This window comes from Muntiacus reevesi, chromosome 6 (assembly GCF_963930625.1).
Source record: "Muntiacus reevesi chromosome 6, mMunRee1.1, whole genome shotgun sequence".
NCBI lineage: Eukaryota > Metazoa > Chordata > Mammalia > Artiodactyla > Cervidae > Muntiacus > Muntiacus reevesi.
In genome coordinates this window covers 110327838-110351642 of record NC_089254.1, presented here as the reverse complement: position 1 = coordinate 110351642, position 23805 = coordinate 110327838, and the positions used below count along the sequence as shown (strand labels likewise).

The following is a 23805-nucleotide window of genomic DNA, read 5'->3' as shown; positions in this document are numbered from 1 at the left end:
AAAAAAACCAGCCTGTACGTATAATTTAAACGGATTAATTATAACCTAATCCTATCCAACTACCTCCTCTGTGAGGCCCCACCCCCAGGTCCGTGGGCGGCGTGGTCGAGGTGCTGGGTCCTTCTCCTCTCATGCCATCACGCTCACTCCTCTGGCCCAGGTGGCCTCAACCCAAGACTCTGTGAATTTTAAGATCACCCATCATTTTGAGATTTCTATGATGCTTGGGCTCCTGAAAATTGGCAGATAATTTAGGAAAACACCTAACTCAAAACAAACCCACAAGAAGTGGAGAAAAAGCAGGAGATTCCCAATTCAGAGTAAGATATTTGGGCTTTGTGATCCTTTGACCAGACCTGGGTTAGTGTTGCTGAGGATTTCTGTAAGAGGAAAAGAAACACACTAAACCCAGGAGGCCCACACACATGGTTTCAGGGAGCCTGCAACACTTAAAGGGGAGCCTGCTAAACTCATTTTAAACAATTAAGGACACCTTTACTAAAGAGCCTTCAGAGGCGCTTCACCACTGAAGCTTTTCTTTAAGTTGGTTTTCCTTACTTTTCTTCCTCGTCTTCCAAACGATCTCACTTGCATCCAGCCAAGAGCTACCTGATTAAATGCGCTGTTCTGAACAGCAGGAAGCTTTCACGTGTTCGTCACCGCTGCCTGCAATACCTCCCTTCCTCCTGTCTCTGCACAGACCACGGTGGCCCAAATCTCTCTAGACGGTCAGAATCCGACAGCACTCTGCTTAACTGCTATCCTTCCAACAGCTCCTACTTGCAGTTTCTTCTTACCTTGCATGTGATTCAGCCCGACAAACATACATGGAGACTCTACCATGTTTAGGGAGCAGGGCCAGGTCCCAGGGATACGGGCAGAAGAAGACAGCGTATCTGCCACCAGGAAGCTCAGAGGCTAGCAGAGGAAGACAGCCAGGCACAGAAAGAGTCCCCAGAAGAAGGTGCACTGTTCCGAGGCCTGCACACGGACCCAGGAGTCAGGACGTGGTCCCCAGTCCTGTCTGGGTCAGCTCGGCCACCAGCTACTTGTGGTTCCAGTCAAGGGGTGTTTCTTACCTGGGTCCCAACTGTGGAATACAGGGGGGCTAAGGTCTATTCTTAATAAGAGGAACAGCAAAAATGATGACAGCACCAGCCTGGGTGCCCGTCAGTTACAGGGCTGGGTGCTGCAGAGACCCTGCCTCACCTCACTGGCTCTGGGAAGCCGAGGCAGCCGGTCTGCACAGACGTTAGGATGCTGTGATCGACTGCAGCCTCCGGTGAGATACAAACACGGACCCTGGGGAGGGGAGATGCTCCACACCTGTGCCCAGAAGGAGGCGCTGCTCTCAGCCTGACGGGTAAGGCGGGGAGGGGCAGGAAGTGGGTGATGGAGAAGCAGGACCACCCGTCTGCTCCCTCTTAGCATCCCTTCCGTGTCATCCCCTTTCGGCTCATCCTCGGACACAGGACATGCTTTGACGTGAGAGCAGATGACCATGTCCCATTGTAAATGCCTCTGTCAATCAGGTCATTTACTACACACTCAGCTCTCCATGTGCTCACCTATGGACACACTCATGCACACACACCTAGACTCACGTGAGCAGCCACCTGTGAACACACATGTGCACTCACAAAAACGTTTACTAATATCATGAGTCTCTTTGCCCTTCCTGAGATTTCTTACGTCCTTGGTAGGATAAGCATGTCTCAGCGGCTGCCCCTTTGCTCAAGCAGAAATTGCACAAAAACAGTTCTGTTTGCTCAACCTTTGCTTACAAAGAGACAACTGCCATAAAAACAACATTTGGTCTTTTAAAAACTCCAGGTAGCTGACAGAGACTATTTTGGCTCAAGTTAAAAAAAAAAAATCTGAGTTCCAAGTTTATGTTGTTTCCGAGTGGGAAAATAACCACACGGAAGCAAGCAAATTCACAACTAACTCATAAGGTAGTTCTGGTCAATAAAGTTCCTGCTGCCAGATGGGGAGAAATTCAAATTATAAACAGAAAAGCTTTGAAGTACATCACAGACTCGCAAACAGAAAATACTTATTTTTTTTCCATGTCGGTTTCCAGTCCCATTCATTTCAGAACATGAGTTTATACCTGCTCGACTGGATGGAGAGATGCGACAATTACAGATGAGAATAAAGTGATGAAAAATGACACAGAATGGAAAAGAAAAAAGTTGTCAGACTAACAGGAAACCATAGAGACAGTGCTTGTCCTCATTGCTCTCGTCTGTGTCCTCAGAGGAATTTGTGTGACGGATAATTCCCACCAGAAGCTAAACTCATGCTATCTGAACAACAGAGACTCAGACAGACTGGTGATCACCACCCAAATATCTCTTGAGCACGGATTAATGGTTCAAAGGCCACCAGCCAGTCGGGTGAGCACAGGAAGGCTCCAGCCAGCGCAGGAGATGGGCCACGGCCCTGCTGGACACAGAATCCGGATCTCTTTATTTGCCAGTTCATGAATTATGTATGCTTGGTCACAAGGCTCATACACTGAGGTGATATTATCAGACTAATAAGCAGGGGGCCAGCCAAGCTTCACATAACTACTGCAGAGAATGAAAATGTTTGTTTCCAAAGATGTGACTTCCTTGTCAACACTGCAGATGGATAATGTTGTGTTTGACTTTGAAACCTTGTTATAGCTGACATCGCGCGTGGGGTTTGGGGGTTCCCCTGCCATGCCTCGCAGCACTGAGTCCTGCTTCAATCCAGTTTCATGGGGCCACTGGAAAGTGACCATAGGCCCCATGCAGCAGGGTAAGGAGTATCACGCAAAGGGCTTCACCGAAATCAGGGGTGGTTTCACCTGCTCACAAATGGTGGTGAAAAGTGTCACATTAACCTTTCACATTCACACATGACCTCTTGCTTGAGAATTACATGTCACATTTCAGGCACATGACAGGCAAAGTCGGAGAAATCATCCCAGTAATAAAATGGGAGGGGCCTCTGAATGCTCCCCAAAGTCAGCTAGTATCTTTGGGAAATCAATTCACAGAACTGTTAGGTTTTAGGAACTATCTGCCTTTTGTTGTTATTCAGGCGCTCAGTCATGTCCAACTCTTTGCAACCCCATGGACTGCAGCACAGCAGGGTTCCCTGTACTTCACCATCTTCTGGAGTTTGCTCAAACTCATTCATGTCCATTGAGTCAGTGATGCCATCCAACCATCTCATCCTCTTTCAACCCTTTCTCCTCTCGCCTTCAATCTTTCCCAGCATCAGGGTCTTTTCAAATGAGTCAGCTCTTTACATCAGGTGGCCAAAGTATTGGAGTTTCAGCTTCAGCATCAGAACTTCCAATGAACACTCAGGGCTGATTTCCTTTCGGATGGGCTGGTTGGATCTCCTTGATGTCCAAGGGACTCTCAAGAGTCTTCTCCAGCACCACAGTTCAAAAGCATCAATTTTTTGGCACTCAGCTTTCTTTAAAGTCCAACTCTCACATCCATACATGACTACTGGAAAGACCTAGCTTTGACTATATGTACCTTTCTCAGCAAAGTAATGTCTTTGCTTTTTAATATGCTGCCTAGGTTTGTCATAACTTTTCTTCCAAGGAGCAAGCATCTTTTAATTTCATGGCCACAGTCACCATCTGCAACGATTTTGGAGCCCAATAAAATAAAATCTTTCACTGTTTCCATTGTTTCCCCATCTATTTGCCATGAAGTGATGGGACCAGATGCCATGATCTTAGTTTTTTGAATGCTGAGCTTTAAGCCAGCTTTCTCACTCTCCTCTTTCACCTTCATCAAGAGGCTCTTTAGTTCCTCTTCGCTTTCTGCCATAATGGTGGTGTCATCTGCATATCTGAGGTTATTGATATTTTCCCCAGCAATCTTGATTCCAGCTTATGCTTCATCCAGCCCAGCATTTCACATGATGTACCCTGCATATAAGTTAAATGAGCAGGGTGACAATATACAGCCTTGATGTACTCCTTTCCCAATTTGGAAACAGTCTGTTGTTCCATGTCCAGTTCTAACTGTTGCTTCTTGACCCGTGCACAGATTTCTCAAGAGGCAGGTAAGGTGGTCTGGTATTCTCATCTCTTTAAGAATTTCCCGCAGTTTGTTGTAATACACACAAAGGCTTTATTGTAGTCAATGAAGCAGATGTGTTTTTTTTTTTAAATTTTCTTGCTTTTTCTATGAAAAATTTTCCAACAGATGTTGGCAGTCTCTGATTTATGGTTCCTCTGCCTTTTCTAAATCCAGCTTGAACATCTGAAAGTGCTTGGTTCATGTACTGTTAAAGCCTGTCTTGGAGAATTTTTGAGCATGAACTTGCTAGCATGTGAAATGAATGTAATCGTGCAGTAGTTTGAACATTCTTTGGCATTGCCTTGGGATTGGAATGAAAACTGACCTTTTCCAGCCCTGTGGCCACTTCTGAGTTTTCCAAATTTGCTGTCATATCGAATATAGCATTTTAACAGAATGATCTTTTAGGATTTGAAATAGCTCAGCTGAAATTCCATCACCTCCACTAGCTTTGTAGTGATGTTTCCTAAGGCCCATTTGACTTGGCATTCCAGGATATCTGGCTTTAGGTGAGTGATCACAGCATCATGATTATCTGGGTCATTAAAATCTTTTTTCTATAGTTATCCTGTGTATTCTTGCCACCTCTTCTTAATATCTTCTGTTTCTGTTAGGCCTAAACCATTTCTGTCCTTTATTGTGCCTATCTTTGCATGAAATGCTCCTTTGATATCTCTAATTTTCTTGAAAAGATCTCTAGTCTTTCCCATTCTATTGTTTTCCTCTATTTCTTTGCCTTGTCCTCCCAGGAAGGCTTTCTTCTCTCTCCTTGCTATTCTTTGGAACTCTGCACTCAGATGGGCATATCTTTCCTTTTTGCCTTTGCCTTTCGCTTCTCTTCTGCCTTTGAGCTACAGCAAAACTTTTATGCCCCATATGCATCACCCTGGGTGAAGTTTTTAGATGTTTAGCATAATTCACAAAATACAAAGTATGAATGTGAAGGAAGGAGCTTAGTTTGGTTAGTTTTGTGAGGTTAGGCAAACAAGAGAAATAGTGAAACTGGCTGCTGCATTCATCCCTGTGCGTGTTCGAGCTGGATCTGGACCAGGGTGGGGTCAAGGTTCTTAGACTTCCCACAGCTCCTGTATTGGGCTGTCTCTCACACTTGTGATGATACTTCTTATTATCTGCTGGTACTGTGATCTGATAGTTCTGGGATGAATTTTAACCAATGTGATTAAGTTCTGATTGGAGCTCTAATGATACATTCATGTCTTATCTTTTCAACTATATGTGGAGCTTAGGAACCCATTTTATACAACTCTGTATCCCACAAGGAAAATGTACAGTGTCTTATTCAGAGTAAGTGGTCAATGGATATTTGCTAAATGAAGGACAAACTATTCATGGACAGGATGTATGCCTTGGGAAACTGTGAGGTTCAGAGGCTGTGGCCTGTTGTCTTGAATAATCTCAAAATTGCCAATTACCTTTTATAGATGTTAGCTCTGGTTTTTAAAAAGTGCAAAAGATCACTTAGAGCTAAATTACGTAACAAAGGTATTTTAAGTTTGATGATTACAGTAACTGTCAACAATCAAGTCTATTATTAAGGGAGGAACTACAGATTCCTTGGGAGCCTGGTCCAAGAAGGTCATACTGCAAGAAATATCGTAAATTCTTCTGGGCAATAGCCTCTTGTCAGAACCAGCTGTGCAGCTTTCTGAGAAGCGTATTTATTTGGATGTACAGATTCAGAATACAAAGAAATGAGACTTCTAGTATAACCCCAATGACAACAGGCTACACTTTAAGTCTTCTTCTTTTGAACTTGATCAAGTCTTGACTCAGACTGAAGGAGTGTGGCCAGTGGGACTCTAACGCGCCCCTCGGTCTGCCTGCTTCTGCCCCCCGCGGCCCACCAGTCTGTGTCACTTCCCCTCGCCCCTCACGGTCAGTCCACGGAATGTAAGCAGGAGTGATTGCCAAGAGTGGGTGTGCATCCCGAGGGCAGAGGCCTCAGCTCTTGGTGCAGGATCTGTGAGTTGGGGGTACCACCTGACTGTGGGGTACCAGGGTGACCAGGAGCTCATCCCCTATGGCTCCTGACACTTGGTGGATAGAGAGCGTCCTGCTCTTCCTTTTGGACTCAAGGATGTAGAACAAGCAGACCACTTCTTTTAAAGGGAAGTAAATCTACACTCAACTCTCTCACACTGTCATATCTGATTCCTCAGCAGGTCTCCTCAACCGCACCTGCTGAAGCATCTCCCGCCACCTCCCATTGCCATGGGAACACTTTCAGCACTTCCCTCCTCACCTCTGCCCAAGGATTCCCACAGTTTTAACCTTGGCACTCTTCTGATTAATACCCCCGAGTCGCTCTCCAGTCCCCACATGACAAAGTTGAAACCCTTGGCACAAAATCAAAGACCTGTTCAGACAGTCTCCTATCACCCAACACACACCGCCCCAACGCCTTGTCCTTTAGAAAAGAAGCTGCGCTGTTTCGCATCTTTGTGCCTGCTCAGCCTCCTCCCCCTCGATGCCCTGCCCACCTAGTCTCCTATAAACCTCTGCACTGCCTGCAAGGCTCAGCTCCAGTGTCTTCTCTGTGATGCTTCCTCTGACTATTCCCGCTTTGGTAGTATCAGTGTGATAACAATAATAAGAATAGCAACAATGTCATAATTACACCATGATCACCACATCAGGCATTGTTCTAAGTGTTTTACATGCATTGACTCCTTTAGACTTTAAAATAACCCTGTGAAGTAGGCACTATATCCCCATTTCACAAATGAGTAACTGAGGTACAGAGTTGCCTATGGTATTGCCAGGAATGACAGCAGACACAGTCCATCCACGTGGCTGCTCATGTACAAATATTTCTTAGTTATAAAAGGCAGTGAAACTCAGCGTTCATCCTAGCAGCAACACTGGCTAGCTGAGTGGAGTTCTGCAGGTTACCTTTATTAGCTGGTCCTTAGCATCTTCCTCTTAAAAAGTTGTTCTGGAATCAAATGGTGATATGAACAAAAAGCCTAAAATATGTCACGTGCCTCATACACAGGGGATTCCCAGGTGGCGCTAGTGGTAAAGAATCTGCCTGCAATGCAGGAGAGTTAAGAAACATGGGTTCAATCCCTGAGTTGGGAAGATCCCCTGGAGGAGGGCATGGCAACCCACTCCAGTATTCTTGCCTGGGGAACTCCGTGGACAGAGGAGCCTGGTGGGCTACAGTTCATGGGGTCATAAACAGTCGGACACGACTGGGCAACTGACACTCGACTTCATCCAGGTTCCAGGCTCCATGAATGATGATCCTTTCTCCAGTTAACAAATCAGATTTTACCTCTTAGCCCTGGACATCATGATCCCATGTTCACAGTATAGACAGGAGTTAGTAAGAGCGTAGACTCAAATCTTGTCGGAGCTCTCCTACCTACAGACAGGCAAACCTGGCATCTGAAGGTCCAGACCCCAGCCCAGATCATCCACACCCACTTCGGCCAGTCCTGAAGGCCACCTGGACTGTTACTGCACCCATAAAGTAAAGTCCTTTTTCCACAGGTATGTTCAGTGATAACCTTTGGTCATTTGAGCCTATTTTTTGCTCAGCTTGGAAACTTAACAGCCATCACTAACTTGCTACCACATACACTGATGCTGAGAGTCATCAGAAACCAGAGAGCAGGCAGCCCGCCTCCAGCGGAGGTGCTTGACAAGCCGGCTCCCCTCCATGCTCCTTTGCCCCCTCGGCCAGCTGGTAATTTTGCAGACGCTGGGCTACTTGAGGGCAGCCTTTGCCTTGCTCATGTCTGCATGCCCAGCATTCAGACCAAGTCTGGCGCTTAGCAGGCACCAGAGAAAGACTTCCTGCCCGCAGTGGACAGGCCGGTCCCCTGTGGCCCACTGGGTGGTCTGACACATTCAGACGAGGCAGTTCGGACGCTGGTTTCAGCCGAGACACCAGGCTGCGCCCGGTGAATCACCAGAAACCTGACCCTGCAGCGGTTCCAGGAAGCGGCGCTGAAGCGCAGGGCTGCAGTGCCCTCTTGTGTCTGGGCTTCACCAGGGCCCAGTGCACTCAGCCCGGCAGAGGGGATTCTCGTGGAAAGCGATCAGCAATGCGACCGGCTTCCCCCAGCGCACGAGAGGTGACAAACGCGCTGTCACGGGCACCCGGACGTCGCGGGCACGGGCGAAAGGCAGACTCTGCTCCTGGCTCTGCCCCCCGGGCCACACGCCTGTGGGGGAAGGGGCTGGGTGTCTGGGTGTCCTCGTCTGTCACATGGGCGGTGGCTTTGCTGGTGGGAAGGGACAGGGTGAACGACTGACTTTTAGAGCAGCGTCCGGGTTCTGAATCCAGGCACTTTGGTCAGGGGGAGCCTCCAGAGTCTGTCGGTTCCCCGAGGTCAGGGGCAGCATCTCATTCCAGCGGTGGTTCCAGCGACGGCCCAGGCACAGAGCTGGGGAATCCCTCGGGCTTCTCGCAGCCCTGCGCACAGGGTGGCACAGCTCTGACTCTGGAGGGACTATCTGTTCACGTGTCTTCCCGCAGACATGAGCCCTGCAGGCGGGAACCCTCTAGGGCTCGTAGTGTCCCCCACAGCTGCTCACACCTGAGCCGCGTGGACGCGGGAGAGGAAGGCTGGAATGCGTCCTGGGGGGCTCGGGGTGGGACGTGAGGGTGCCGTGACTCTCCTGGGAGGAAGACCAGCCAGGCTTGGCTCTTCCAGTCAGATGGCTTGCATTCTACTTTGCAAGGCCTCCTAATCAATTATTCCACATGAGTTTCATTTGTGATAAAGGACAGACATGATGCATTCTTGTTTTTTGTAAAGAAACGCCAAAATCTCCTCCTAGCAGCTTATTCTGCACTGCTAAGGTTCTGGAGCTGGAAGGCAGGACTCAGCTCCCCAGAGGCAGCCGCAGAGGGTGAGGGGACCCGGTTGTGGGTTCGAACCTGCAGGAAAATGAGCGGCGGAGACAAGAGGTTCCCAGTCTCTGTGAGCTTCCTTGTTGTGAAAAAGAAAACTGATAAAATGCGCACACTCGCACCAAGTGGGAAAATCTCAACTGAACCTGTGAGAAGCCTCATTTCAAGAGACTGTTTAGAAAGAGCATGTTTTGCAACTTTCTAGGCAATCACTACCTGCTGAAATGAGGATATAAATTTAGCAGAGATTAGCACCGAAATGCAGAGAGGACACATAGGAGTTTTTTTAAACAGAACCAACAACCCTTCAGCAGGCTTTTCTTGTTGCTTTGTTCCTTCGAGAGATTTTTTTCCTTTTAAAACGTCTACTCGGCTCTGCCTGTGTTCTCAGTGACTAAATCAGGGCCGTCTGGATTCCAGAGGCTTTATTCCAGAGCATCAAAGCCTGTATGTCAACCAGTGATTGAAGAAAGCTTCAAAGTTGTCCACGGGGACCACTCTGAGTTTCAGGACCTGCTCTGGGGTGTGATGTGACGGGTGTGACCCGGAACCTTCAGGAACGTTCTCCTCAGTGGACAGCACGGCTTCCTCTTGTTCTCGGCGTGCCCGTTTCTTTCTGGATGGAGAGCCCCATAGTCCCTGCTGTACGGTGAGCGCGAGGGGCCGGCAGCAAGGACGGTGCAGGAGCGCCGATGGCTGGGAGGCCCCAGCGGGTCCCGGCGGGAGCCGCGGAAGGAAGGCCCTCCCGCCGCCCACCCTCCTACAGCGTCCGGCCCCGCCCCAGGGGCCGTGAGGCTGCTCGCAAACGCGGGGGCCGGACCGGGCGCCGGCCTCCTAGGTTCCCGGGCGGCGGTGCCGCGCGGTGTGCACGTGCGTCCAAAATGCGCGTCCTGCAGACACACGAGGGCAGAGGCGTCGCCCGGCATCGAGGAGAACGCAACCTGATGACGTGTACGCGCACAACCACGTGACTGAGTGCTGGCTGGTGCAGCCCCCGTGGAGAAAAGTCTGGGGGTTCCTCAGAAAACTGCAGTTACCACATGGATCCCGCAGCCCACTCTTGGCGTATACCCAGAAAATACTTTGAAAAGACACGCCCCTGTGTTCACAGCAGCCCTATTTACAACAGCCAAGACATGGAAGCAACCTAAGGGTCCATCCACAGATGAATGGATAAGATGTTATATATATACATACAATGAAATACGACTCATCCACAAAGATAGTGAAATAATGCCATTTGCAGCAACATGGACGGACCTAGGGATTATCCAACTAAGTGAAGTAAGTCAGAGAGATAAACATCATATGATATCACATATGTGGAAACTAAAATACCACACAAATGAACCTATCTACAAAACAGGGACAAACTCAGAGAACAGACTTGCAGTTGCTGAAGGAGAGAGGGTGCGGGAGGAAAGGACTGGGAGGTCGGGATGAGCAGATGGAGGCAAACTATTATATACAGAATGGATGAACAACAAGGTCCTACTGTTATAGCACAGGGAACTACACACAACATCCTGCAATAAACCATAAAGAATATGAAAAATAATATATATGAGTGTAACTGAATCACTCTGCTCACCGAATAGCAGAAAGTAACACACTGTAAATCAACTATATTTCAATTTTTAAAAAAAAATCACGTGACTGGCTTTTCATACTGGCACAGAGAATTCTGGAGTTGATGAGATATGAGAACCAATCTAGATCAAGAATTTCTCTGCCTCTCTATTTCTGTCTGAGAAACGACCTGCTTGAGGTGAAACAAAAGATTACTTTTAACTTACTGGAGCACCTCAAAGCTTTTGCTGGGACTGTGAAGCTGGGTGTTGGCTTAACTAACGGGCTAGACAAGCATGAAGGTGCTCCCCGTGGGCTTTGGGCATTGGTGTGGCTGTGGTCACTTGTCCAAGAACTAACGGGGGTGAAGCTGCACTTCACAGGCTCCGGGAGATGCTACCTAAATGTAAACACAACCCAGAGAACAAGCCGTTTCACAGATTGGAGACTGAGGCTCAGAAAGGCTGGATGCCTGGGCTGGGGGGGGCGTGAGCTCCCCTCACACATGTGGTCCGGTCCTTACGCTGTGACCCAAGAACAACCCAGGGGACAGGGGGCATGTCCAGGTCCAGCCTCACACACTCACATCCGGCTGCTCTCTCCCTGACTCACGCGCCTGCCAAGGCCACCTCGTAACCGGCTCCCTGTTACACTAAGAGTGGACTTACAATTTCTCAGCAGTGGAGCCCTGTTTAAAACAGAGGTAGTGCTGAACTCCCATGCGTCAAATAGCCAACAGCTGTATTTTGTTAGTATAAACTCACTTTCTAAATTTACAGTGTAGTTTATAACTTCCCAATATAAAGTCAGTCTATAAAAAAGTAGACTCTAAATGAATGAGAGAGTGGAGTTAAAGGAGTTTTATTTCAGTCTCAACTCCATTTCTCTATTTTCATTTGCACAGCTGGAGACTCTGTAAACACTGCCCGCAGTCACATCGCTGCAGCTGGATCAAGGTTTCTCGCAGTGGCCTGGCCTCCTCCGACCTGCCTCTGTTCACATGAGGCTTTCTCACTAGATGCACGTGGCTGCACACCAGAAACCTGCTTGGTGTCTATCTTAAAATGTTTATGACACCATTACACATTCTGTTAAGTGAGTCATGCATGCATGCATGCTAACTTGCTTCAGTTGTGTCCAACTCTTTATGACCCCATGGACTGCAGCCCGCCAGGCTCCTCTGTCCATGGGATTCTCCAGGGCAAGAATGCTGGAGTGGGTTGCCATTTCCTCCACCATGGCATCTTCCTGACCCAGGGATCAAACCCGGGTCTCCTGCGACTCCTGCATGCAGGCGAGTTTTTATTGCTGAGCCACCAGGGAAGCCCATTGAGTGAGTTATATGAGAAATGAAAGTCAGCGCAAACACTAACCTACTGTCTGAAATTTAAATTCCTGAGCAGGGCATATGAGGTTCTGGAAACCTGGCCCCTCCCTGTCCTGCCTGGTGGCACCCCCACCTTATATGCTGTTTCCCCACCTTGTATTTCCACCAACCTGTGAGTCCGATTCATGCTTCTGATTCTTGGTTAAACTCTTCCCTTTGTTCAGAATGCTCTGTTTTTTCTCAAGGCAAACTTCTTCCTCAAGAAGCCAGCCTGCTGGTGAAGCTCTTCCACTAGACACTCTTCCGGGCATGTGCTTGTGAAATTGTGTGATGTTATTCAGGGTTCCCTTACACTGCAGTGTTTACATGGATCCATGGATCCGTTCCCCTCAATCTGTCTTTCCAAAAGCACTTTTCACTATTCTCCTCATTAGACCAAAGCCAACTCCTCCGTCCCCCGCCCTCACGGCCTGCCCTGCCCTGCTCACCCCTCTTCTCTGAGTTAGAAGCTTTCACCTCTGGGAGGAGGAGACCTGAGTGACAGTGTCACTGTGAGCTTGCGGGGGAAGAAGCAGGACGGAGCAGGGACCGAGTGAGCGTCAGAGTCAAGAAGCAGTCGGTGTCGATTTCCAAGATGGAAAAGAGAAAGAAAAGGCGGTTCTGAGGCACAGCAGGAAGAGGTTTTTAAAAGAATCATCAAGAATATTAACAACTGTGCAGGAAGCTTCCACAGGGCTGGCTGGTGTGAATCAGAGCATCCTTCAGGGAGGGACAGCTGTGACAGCTTAGAAGATTGGGAAGGACCGTCCGGTGGCAAAGATGGAGCAAGAATAGAACACAGATGAGGGGAGGGTCCAGGCAGCTTTGAAACTTGGATTGGGACGTGCTCGGGGGTGTTTTATAGAGAGTGGTGGGTGATGCTCCTGGAAGGCGAGATGGAAGTCCAGATGCCACCTAAGGAGCAGAGACAGCATCAGTAGGGCGGGGGAGGGCCTAGGCAGGATGGAGCACGCCTCTTGTCCACTTGAGTGTGGCCTTGTAGCTCCTGCTAGAAGCGCCAGGCAAACACAGCTCGGAGTTTCACCCGCCGCTGCTGATGCTCTCAGTGCGACATCAGCCCGGCTCAGGACTGCGACAGTGACTGGGGTTACTGTCGTGGCCTCTGAGCCCATATTGCTCATGGCCCAGCTCCCAACCTGCTCAGAACCCAGTTGCTTTCCCACCAATATCTCCCACTGCTTTTCCTACCATAGAGCTTGAGGCAAATATTAATATACTTGGTCCATAAAGGGTTGGTCCATAAAGAAGGCTGAGAGCTGAAGAATTGATGCTTTCAAACTGTGGTGCTGGAGAAAACTCTTGAGGGTCCCTTGGACAGCAAGGAGATCAAACCAGTCCATCCTAAAGGAAATCAGTTCTGAATATTCATTGGAGGGACTGATACTGAAGCTGAAACTCCAGTACCTTGGCCACCTGATGCAAAGAAGAGCTGACTCAGTAGAAAAGATCCTGATGTTGGGAAAGATTGAAGGCAGGAGGAGACGGGGATGATGGAGAATGAGATGGTTGGACGGCATCACTGACTCAATGGACATGAGCTTGAGCAAACTCTGGGAGATGGAGAGGGACAGGGAGGCCTGGTGTCCTGCAGTCCATGGGGTTGCAAAGAGTTGGATGCAACTGAGCAACTTACTAACCAAGACATTTAAAGATAAACGTGAGTGATGATTAGACATTTACAGATGTGAGAGCCTTGTTGGAGAGAAGACTGCTGACACCAGTGGTGATGACTCAGAAGATGCTGCTGCTGACTCGCTGCTGAGGGCTGTGTCGTAGTTGAAAGTAGGGTTGGACAACCAAAAAAAGAAAATCTGAGGTACACAGGCTGGCGAAAGTTGTCTTGAAAGTGAAGTGTCAGTGTGCCATGATTTAAAATTTACGACCATTTTAAAATTTTTACATAGATTTTTTGTTGAAATAATGTTTGGACTATATTAAGTAGATTAAAATATAGTATCAAAGCTAATATTACAGTTTCTACTTTTAAAATATAACTAGTAGAAAACTTCAATTATCTACGTGGCTCATATTAAATAGTGTGTTTCTATCAAATAGTGCTTGTCTGAAGTTTACGATCGATCGTAAGCCTGATTGCAAAAGGTATTTTTCTGACCTCAAATGCAGTATATAATATATATCAGGAAAAAAGCTCTTTTCTGGAAAAAGTAGAATTTATAACCATTTAAAACTGAGGTGTGGGACTTCCCTGGCGGTGCAGTGGGTAGGACTCTGCCTCAATGCAGGGCACGCTGGTTTGACTCCTGGTCCGGGAGGACTCCACATGCTGCGGAGCAGCTAAACCCAGGTGTCCCAGCCACCGAGCCTGTGCCCTGGAGCCCACAGACCGTGACTGCTGAGTCCACGTGCTGTAGCTATTGAAGCCTGCGGGCCTAGAGCCCGCGCTCTGCAGTGAGAGAAGCCGCCACAGCGGAGAGCAGCTCCCACGTGCCACAACTAGAGAAAGCCTGTGCGAAGCAATGAAGATGCAGCACAACCCAAAATAAAGAAATTTAAAAAAATTTCTTAGAATGAATGTATATGTAACCTCTTCCCTGGAAGATGGGTTGGTTGGAGGTACACAGACACCTGTCTGAATCAAAGAGCCCAGGGGAGACATTTTAGATTTTCTCCCTAAACCATAACTATGATATTCTAGAGTAATTACATGCATAAAGCACATATATATTGATTATTGGAACACAGATGTATTTTATCTGGTCAGCGTTCAACACATCCCACCAGAACACATCAGAGAAGACAAGGGGTCTTGGATGGAGGGGGCCATGTAGACATTGGCTTCTTTTGTTGTTTAGTTGCTAAGTCATGTCCAACTCTTTGCAACCCCATGGACAGCAGCACATGAGGCTTCCCTGTTCTCCACTATCTCCTGGAGTTTGCTCAAATTCATGTCCATTGAGTCAGTGATACTATCTAACCATCTCATCCTCTGCCACCCACCTCTCCTTTGCCTTCAGTCTTTCCCAACATCAGGGTCTTTCCCAATGAGTCAGCTCTTTGCATCAGGTGGCCAAAGTATTGGAGCTTCAGTTCAGCATCAGTTTTTCCAATGAATATTCAGAATTGATTTCCTTTAGGATGGACCAGTTTGATCTCCTTGTTGTCCAAGGGACTCTCAAGAGTCTTCTCCAACACCACAGTTCAAAAGCATCAGTTCTTTGGTGTTCAGCCTACTTTATCATCCAGCTCTGTTATCTGTACATGGTTATTGGAAAAACCATAGCTTTGACTATGTGGACCTTTGTTGGCAAAGTGACGTCTTTGCTTTTTAATGTGCTGTCTCGGTTCGTTGTAGCTTTCCTTCCAAGGAGCTAGAATCTTTAAATTTGATCCCTGGGTTGGGAAGATCCCCTAGAGAGGGGAATGACCACCTACTCCAATATTCTTGTCAGGGAAATCCCATGGACAGAGGAGTCTGGCGGGACTACAGTCCATGAGGTCACAAACAGTCAGACATGACTGAGTGACTAACATTTTCAATGCTCCTGAGAGGGAATAAAATCAACTTTTGCCTGAGAGAAACCCTGGAGGGTGTATAGGAGGTCATTGGGCAGTCAGGCAAAAGTATGGATGTGTGGAACACTGAGTGTAGGGTACTCTAAGCAGATCTATTTGTGATAAGAGTATAAATTACAAGGAGTCAGACATGGGAATATGGGCGTTGAGTATTAAACTATAAGAATGTACTTTTCAACATGTAAGAAGCTGGACAAGTATTGGGTTATTTCCATTACCTATCTCAGGGTCTTTGAGAAGACCCACTAAGCATGTAAACTGAGGCTTACTGGCTTACCTTAGATTAGATCTGATCTCATTATAAGATGCTATATCATAATACAACCTTTTGGATGCAGCTGGCTTCATTGCCAGGCCGCAGAGATCTGGAAAAGAATCTAATCCCTACATTAAATATGCAAGTGAGTTTCCACAAAGTTCTACTGAACATGGTTACACATGGACCTCATGGAAGTATTCAGTGATCGCCTAAAACCCATGGCATGTAGATATAAATACTGACAGTGATAGATGGGATCCAGCCATGTACAAGTGGATATAAGCATTACAAACATTTCTGAGTCTCTACTTATTTATATTCTATTTTAGTCTATGTTTAATCTAACAGTGTGCAAAGGTATAAAAATAATGTATATGTTTGAAAGTGGTCACATAAAAATTAAAAATTTAAAAATTATAAAAGTGGCAATCTTTGAGAAACCACAGAGGAAATGTTAATGAAAAATTAGAGGAGAAAGTACATGATGATGAGATGAAACTCTACAACAAGAAAGATGGACAGAATCTACTACAGCAGCAAGAAGATCCAACCAGTCAATCCTAAAGGAAATCAACCTTGAATACTCATTGGAAGGACTGATGCTGAAGCTGAAGCTCCAATACTTTGGCCACTTGATGTCAAGAGCCAACTCATTTGAAAAGACTCTGATGCTGGGAAAGACTGAAGGTGGGAGGAGAAGGGGAAGACAGAGGATGAGATGGTTGGATGGCATCACTGACTTAATGGACATGAGTTTGAATAAATTCCGGGAGATAGTAGAGGACAGAGGATTCTGGTGTGCTGCAGTCCATGGGGTCACAAAGAGTTGGACAGGAGTCAGCAGCTGACCAACACCACCAACAAAGAGAAGAACTATATGCCAGAGGACTGATTAAACAGAAGTTCTGACTGCAAGCTATTGATGAGCTGTGATTAGTCATCATGGGGTTACACCACTGGGCACCGCAGTGTAAGCTAAGGTGACAGACCCATATCGGATAAGCTTACCAGAAACCATCATAATGGAAGGTCCACGAAAAGGAAGAAGGACAGGTTTACATGGGGCTGCCACCATTTCACAGCGGTTATGACACCCAGCCCTTATGTACAGATGTGGGATGAGCTTGCATCTGCTCCGACTGGGCCTCTATTTCAGTGGCTAGGGTCCACCTTGAACTCGTTAGTAAATCCTCTGACCACAATCTCTGACCAAGATGAACATCTGTGGTTCCTGACGTGATGGGCCGGACACTTCTGAGCCCGGGAGCATCCACACACTTTCCTTTCCCAATTCGCCCAAGAGAATCGTCCAGCTGCCCTTACATTTCCCCTCACCCTTAAAAGGAGAGATTTTAGTTGCCGTTCTGCTTGCATCTGAGAAGCTAAGTTTACCTACATAGTAGAGTCCTGTAGCAGGGGAGGAGCAGTAAAATGCTGCTCAGAGGTTTACAAAAGTGGTCCAGCGGTTAAGAGTCTGCCATGCAATGCAGGGGACGTAGGTTAGATCCCCGGTTGGGGAACTAAGATCCCACATGCCATGCGGAGCAACAGAGCCAGCACGCTACAACTAGCGTCTGTGCACCACAACCAAAGATCCCGCAGGACACAACGGAGATCCCAGGTGTCGAGACCGAGACTCGATGCAGCCAAATAAATAAATAAATAAAAGTCTATCAGAGTGGCTTTGGAGTGTGGAAGAAGCAAACAGGAGAGGGCGTGGAGTTTAATAAACGCTGCTGTGGGCTACACACTGGGGTCTACTTTTATATCTGTTGAGCTTCCCTGGTGGCTCAGATGGTAAGGAACCTGCCTGCAATGCAGGAGACCCGGGTTCAATCCCTGGGTCGGGAAGATCCCCTGGAGGAGGGAATGGCAACTCACTCCAGTATTCCTGCCTGGGGAATCCCATGGACAGAGGAGACTGGCGGCCTACAGTCCACTGGGTCGCAAAGCATCAGACATGACTGAGTGACTAATACTACTTTCCAATGATTCAAAGAGTCCTGAGGTGACAACTCCACGATCAGTTAAGAGTTAAGTTTCTTAATAAGATGCAGCAGGGGGTGGAGATCAGGTCAGATGGTCTCTGAGGCCTCCTATCCTTCAAACTCTATGAATCAGTTCTGTCACTAGTGGGTCCAGGTGTGTGTGTGGGGAGGGACGCCCGTTCTTCTGAAGCTGAGCTCACAGGGGTCTCGGGCCGAGTTGTGTCTGTGACCTGGGATGGCCCTATTGCCTCTCTGCTTCTGTTATCCTTCACAGTGGCCACTGAGGAGCCATCTCCTCACCCGGAATATCCACAGACCACCATACAGGCAGCTTTATAAAGAAAACAAGTCCCTGGACTGGCTGGAGCATAAAAAGAAACATTATTCCCCACTCAGGATGAACGCCAGCAGGAGGACAGGAAACCTGCACACAAATGACTGTCCAGTGACCTCCACGCGCTGTCCAAGGGGCCTCCCAAGGCGGCGCCATTGTTACGTCCACCATCCGCACACGGGAGCTTCCGTGCCCAAACCCAGGGCCACAGAGGTCCTGGGAGAGCCTTTCAGTTTCAACCCTGGGTGGGAGTCCACGGGATTGGACAAGAGGCTGCTGTCCTCACACGAGGCCCTTCCCACTGAGCTCTGGTGTGAGAAGACCCCGTGGAACCTAGCAGGAGCAAACACTGGTGAACGTTCAGTTCAGTTCAGTTAGTTCAGTTGCTCAGTCGTGTCTGATTCTTTGCGACCCCATGGACCGCAGCATGCCAGGCTTCCCTGTCCATCACCAAGTCCCGGAGCTTGCTCAAATTCATATCCATTGAGTTGGTGATGCCATCCAACCATCTCATCCTCTGGGGAATGTTAGCAAGAACCCAAGAACGAGACCCAAACCATGACCACCTTGGCCAGGGACAACACAGAGCCTTAAGCCCCCAGCTCACTGTCTGCCTCGAATTTAAACCTATTTCTGGAAAATGACATCTGCCTTCTTTTCTAGACCTTCCTTGAGGGAGGCTCTGTCACCTTTCCCATCCAGCCATTATTTCTGGGACTTTCTCTGTAGGTCGACTTCCATTTCCCTTCTGTATTTCATCACGACCTTCCACACCATAAGGCCACATCCTCCCTTAGAGGTAAGGTGTCAGATCTCTGGTCCTGCAGCTCGGGTCCTTACCTCCCGCTCCTGGTGGGTCTGCTGACCATACTCCCTAGTCTCTGTGCATCTCTGCATGTTCCCAACACGTAATTTCACGAAGGTCCTGCCCTGGGGGCGACAGGTCTTGATGGGAAAAGAGGAGTCTGGTAGGATGCTTCAAGGGGATTGGGGCCTAGAGTTGCATTTCAGATCCCCCCCCGCCCCACCAACATGCAATTTTCTCCCATCACATCATCCAAGGACAGTGTCTGGGACTGAGCTTGGGTGATGAAGGGGCTGAGATTTCAGATGATGCTGCTGATACAGAGAGGATGAGGTCTTGAGCTGCTGAGTGGCCATCAGGCTATCACAGCCTGAAGAAGGCTCCTCACGCCTCACCCGCGACCCTGGGATCGAGTTGCTCCTGGTGTGTGTGTGTTTCTGCGCTCAGTGCAGTTTCATCCCATGAGACGATCTCAGTAGATCAAGCTCTTCCTTGAGACATATTTTGTTACAACTGTATTTGTTATCTCTTACCTTTCTGTGGGTTCCTATCTTATCTTTCCAAGACATGAGGAAAAGATGCAAAGATATTTCTTTGTGTCCATGATGGGACTTGGCCTGCTGTTTTGTATGTGCTGACTGGTGTGATCAAGAACTTTTCGAAGTGTGGGATAAATTATCCGTGCATTGGGTCCTAGGAAAATAAATTTTTTTTCTGGGTTCTTTTATATCTCAATCTTTACATATATTTAATTATTTTTGAAACTGTTTCATCACCTTTTTAGATGACCTGCGTCCATCAATGTGTAAGATAAATATTTTTTTTTAAAGGAAAATGTAGGTGAATTTTAGGATTAACCAGCATAGCATGTGGAGAACACTCTGATAAGCTGTAACCCTTTATAAGATGTAAACATCAGGAATGCTCCAGACAGAGGTGATCCAGGAACATTGCTAGGTGAGCCACGTCCTCAGCCGGCGGCCCTTCCTGTTCGGGGGTCCTGGAGCTCCTGGAGCTCCTGCCGGTCCCCGCAGCAGCTAAGAACGACGCATGCCCGGATGGTGGCGGGAACTCACCTTCGCACTTGAGCAGGAAGAAGTCGGCACCGGGGCTGAAGGAGGCGCTGAAGTAGGTGCAGTTGTCCACCAGGTCGCAGGACAGGCACTGCCGGTTGAAGCTGCCCACTGTGCTGGCGCTGCGGGTGGGTGGGGGGGGGCACGCAGGGGTGGTCACTGCCGGCCGGACCCTCAGCCCCAGCCCTGTGAGTGCCCCGCGGCTTCTTCTACAGGGGACGTCTGGGGGCGCTGTCCCTCTGCCGGTCTCCCTGCTGAGACCCCCTGGATGCCATGCCGGGCTTGGCTGTCATGAGCTCCCCCAACCCCCGCCCCGCCACGGGCACGGCTGCTTCTGGGGGTCACCCCGGTGGCACGAGTCCTGGTGGGAGAGTGTGGGGTGTTGTCCCCAGCGCTGGGTCCCTCTGAGCAGGTGACCGGCGCTCTGGGAGCAGGATCTACGTGCTCTGGGGTCTCACTCCCCTCGGAGCGCCCGCCACCGGGGCAGGGCAAGGCAGGGGCTCTCGAAACTGCAGCGCTTGGGCTTCGGGCTCCCCCACGACCAGCGAGAGAGCGGGAGGGGGCTGTTGGCTCAGGGGCCGAGAACAGGAGCGGGCGACCCGCAGCTGTCACTCGGGGCCTCGCTGATCAAGCACGATTTCACACCCCGAAGGCTTAACCAATAGGTGTTATCAGAGGCTACAGACACCGAGGTGTCTTCCGAAGCCTGGAAGAAGTCCCAGTCTGAGTTGCTGGCACAGGAAGGGTCTGGACGAGAAAACCGTCCACCGAATCGAAGACTTTTGGTGGGTAGGGGACGGCGTCCTCACGGGATAAGTCAGAGGCAGGTGGGCGGCCAGCCTCCATCACGCTTTGGTAATTTGGGGGCGGGACGGATGGGATTATCCAGGTGGACAAGCAGAAGTGACTCGTCCACGGAGAGAAGTGGGCCTGTGACTGCAGGGATGTGCCCAGGTTTTCTCAGCCTCTGAAGCGACCCCCCACCCCCGGGCAGCCCTTACTCTGCGGCTGGAGGGGGCGGCCGTGCACCTGACGGGGCGGGGGGCAGGCACCGGCTCCGGTCCAGGCCACCGGGCCTCACACCACGGAGTCCCCTTAGGTGGCCCTGAGCCTGCGGCAGGAACCAGCCGCCACCTCCTTCCCGTCTGGAAAGCACAGCGGCGGTGGTGACGGTGCCTCACCTTTGGGGCAGAGGGTGGGCGGGGCTGTGGGAAAGGGGGGGCGGGGCTGTGGGGAGAGAGGGGGCGGGCGGGGGGCGGGGCTGCGGGGAGAGAGAGGGCGGGGGGTGGGGCTGCGGGGAGAGAGAGGGTGGAGGCGGGGAGTGGGGTTGTGGGGAGAGGGTGGGGGCGGGGTTGTGGGGAGAGAGAGGGGGCGGGCGGGGGGCGGGGCTGTGGGGAGAGAGAGGGTGGGGGGCGGGGAGTGGGGTTGTGGGGAGAGAGAGGGTGGGGGCGGGGTTGTGGGGAGAGAGGGGGCGGGGGGCGGGGCTGTGGGGAGAGAGGGGGCGGGCGGGGGGGCGGGGCTGTGGGGAGAGAGGGGGCGGGCGGGGGGCGGGGCTGCGGGGAGAGAGGGGGCGGGCGGGGGGCGTGGTTGTGGGGGGGAGAGAGGGGGCGGGCGGGGGGCGGGGTTGTGGGGAGAGAGGGGACGGGCGGGGGGGCGGGGTTGTGGGGGGAGAGAGGGGGCGGGCGGGGGGCGGGGTTGTGGGGAGAGAGAGGGGGCGGGCGGGGGGCGTGGTTGTGGGGGGGAGAGAGGGGGCGGGCGGGGGGCGGGGTTGTGGGGAGAGAGGGGACGGGCGGGGGGCGGGGTTGTGGGGGGAGAGAGGGGGCGGGCGGGGAGTGGGGTTGTGGGGAGAGAGAGGGTGGGGGCGGGGCTGTGGGGAGAGAGAGGGTGGGGGGCGGGGAGTGGGGTTGTGGGGAGAGAGAGGGTGGGGGCGGGGTTGTGGGGAGAGAGGGGGCGGGGGGCGGGGCTGTGGGGAGAGAGGGGGCGGGCGGGGGGGCGGGGCTGTGGGGAGAGAGGGGGCGGGCGGGGGGCGGGGTTGTGGGGGGAGAGAGGGGGCGGGCGGGGGGCGTGGTTGTGGGGGGGAGAGAGGGGGCGGGCGGGGGGCGGGGTTGTGGGGAGAGAGGGGACGGGCGGGGGGCGGGGTTGTGGGGGGAGAGAGGGGGCGGGCGGGGGGCGCGTCGTGGGGACGCACCTGTACAGCTGGCGCCGCCTCGGCAGGTCCTCCGTGCTGAGGAAGTAGCTGTGAAGACCAGCGGGGGCACAGCGGTTAGCTGGCTTCGGGGCAGGTTTGTAGTTGGCGCGCCAGGCCCGCCCCCCGCCGCCCCCCGCCGCCCCCCGGGGGTCCTGCGCTGTTCAGGGCCCGCAGTTGGCACCTTCCTGCCCGGGGCCAGCTCCCCGTGCGCGGGGAGGGGACGGCCACGCTCCCACGGGTGAAGGCCCGCGCCCGGGCTGACCTCCGCGGGCCCGGGTGTGCCCGCACCGCCCAGGGCTCGGCCGCGGGGCGCACAGCTGGGACTCCCCTCACAGGACTAACCCTCTGGAGGGCCGGGGCCGGGAGCCCAGACACGCAGCCCGCCTCCACGACTCCTCGGCCCAGGGCCGCCGGGACCCCACGCGGGAGCCCAGGCTCTGGTCCAGGAGCGGGCGGGGTGATGGCGGCCCCCTTGGCCCCCCCGACGGCCGCAGTGGAGCCCCAGCTCCTGATGTTACCGGCCTGACAGTGTGGAGCAAGTCCCAAAACTTCTGTCTTGGCCCGTCTCTCTCAGAAGCGGGGGAAGCAGTGAACCTTCACTGGGGATGCAGCTGGCTCCCCGACCCCCGGCCCCGGGAGCCAGCGGAGACTCAGGGACCCCGCACGGCTGGCCCCTGGGCCCGGGCCTGGCAGGCCAGCCGCTAGGACCCGGCGACTCGGACGTGGCGCGGTGGGAACTAGGGCCTTGAGACGCCCTCGGGGAGTGTCGGGGCCGGGGGCCGTTTGAGCGGAGAAGGATGGGGGGCGGCAGGGCGAACGTCACTCACATCTGACTCCGCTTCTCGTCGTAGGACAGGATCTTGGTCACGTCCCAGTCCCCGGAGGTGATGGACTGGATGTTGTCGTTGCTGCTGTTGGGCTGCAACACAGGCGGCGCGTGAGGGGCTGGGGAGGGGCTGGATCACAGCCTCCCTTCTCAGCCCGGGCCCTCAGACACGAGGTGGTGAGGAGGGCCTCCCTGGGGTGACCCCTCCTCTGCCCCCACCCTGGCCTCGTGTGGCCAGCCCCGATTCTCTGCGTGCTGCTGTGACGGGGCAGGACGCCTGGCACGGCGCTGACCAACCAGCGGCTAGATCGCCAGCGACGCCCGCCGCGAGCTCTGCGCCTTGGCCACCAGTGTTTCACAGGCTGGGGACGCTGTTCCTTCACAGCTTGTGAATCTGGTTAGTGGGTCATCACTGTAGGGAGATGAGGCGAGAGCAGAGAAACATGGGGAAGTGGATACGACAGGGCAGGGAAAGAAAGAATAAAGTCCGGAAGGGAGGGGCGGGAGGCAGGGAAGGGCACCTGGCCCTTGGTCATCTTTGCTGTTGGTCCCAGCGGTGGCCTGAGGGCGTTTTCCTGCGTGTTGCACATTTGCACACACGGTCTGCCCCCAAGGGCCTCCTAGAGCAGAACAACTCTGACAGTTTAAACCATAACACATGGAGAAAGATGTGGATGTCCGTCCCCACAGGGCTGGGATGTGAGATGCAAGGCGTGAGTCATGGGTACCCTGGGAGTGGGGACCCCAGGGGTGGTCTCAGGACGAGGACAGCCGGTGGGGGCAGGGCCTGTCGGGAGAAGCGGGGGGCCAGGAGACCCACAGGACAGTGGGGGCCAAGGGCCCCCGGGGAGGAGCCCTCCTGGGGGTATGTGCTTCCTGCT

At 51.6% G+C, this 23805-nt stretch overlaps 1 protein-coding gene across 1 annotated transcript in view; it reads right to left on the bottom strand.

Moving 5' to 3' along the window:
- The window catches only part of DPP6 (dipeptidyl peptidase like 6), a 778594-nt gene that overhangs the window by 40719 nt on the left and 714070 nt on the right, over window positions 1-23805 (bottom strand). The window contains exons 14-16 of the mRNA XM_065939554.1: window positions 22926-23017; window positions 22099-22146; window positions 19914-20032 (exon numbers count right to left, since the gene is read on the bottom strand). Coding sequence (XP_065795626.1) covers window positions 19914-20032; window positions 22099-22146; window positions 22926-23017 — 259 coding nt within the window. The remainder of the gene's footprint in view (window positions 1-19913; window positions 20033-22098; window positions 22147-22925; window positions 23018-23805) is intronic.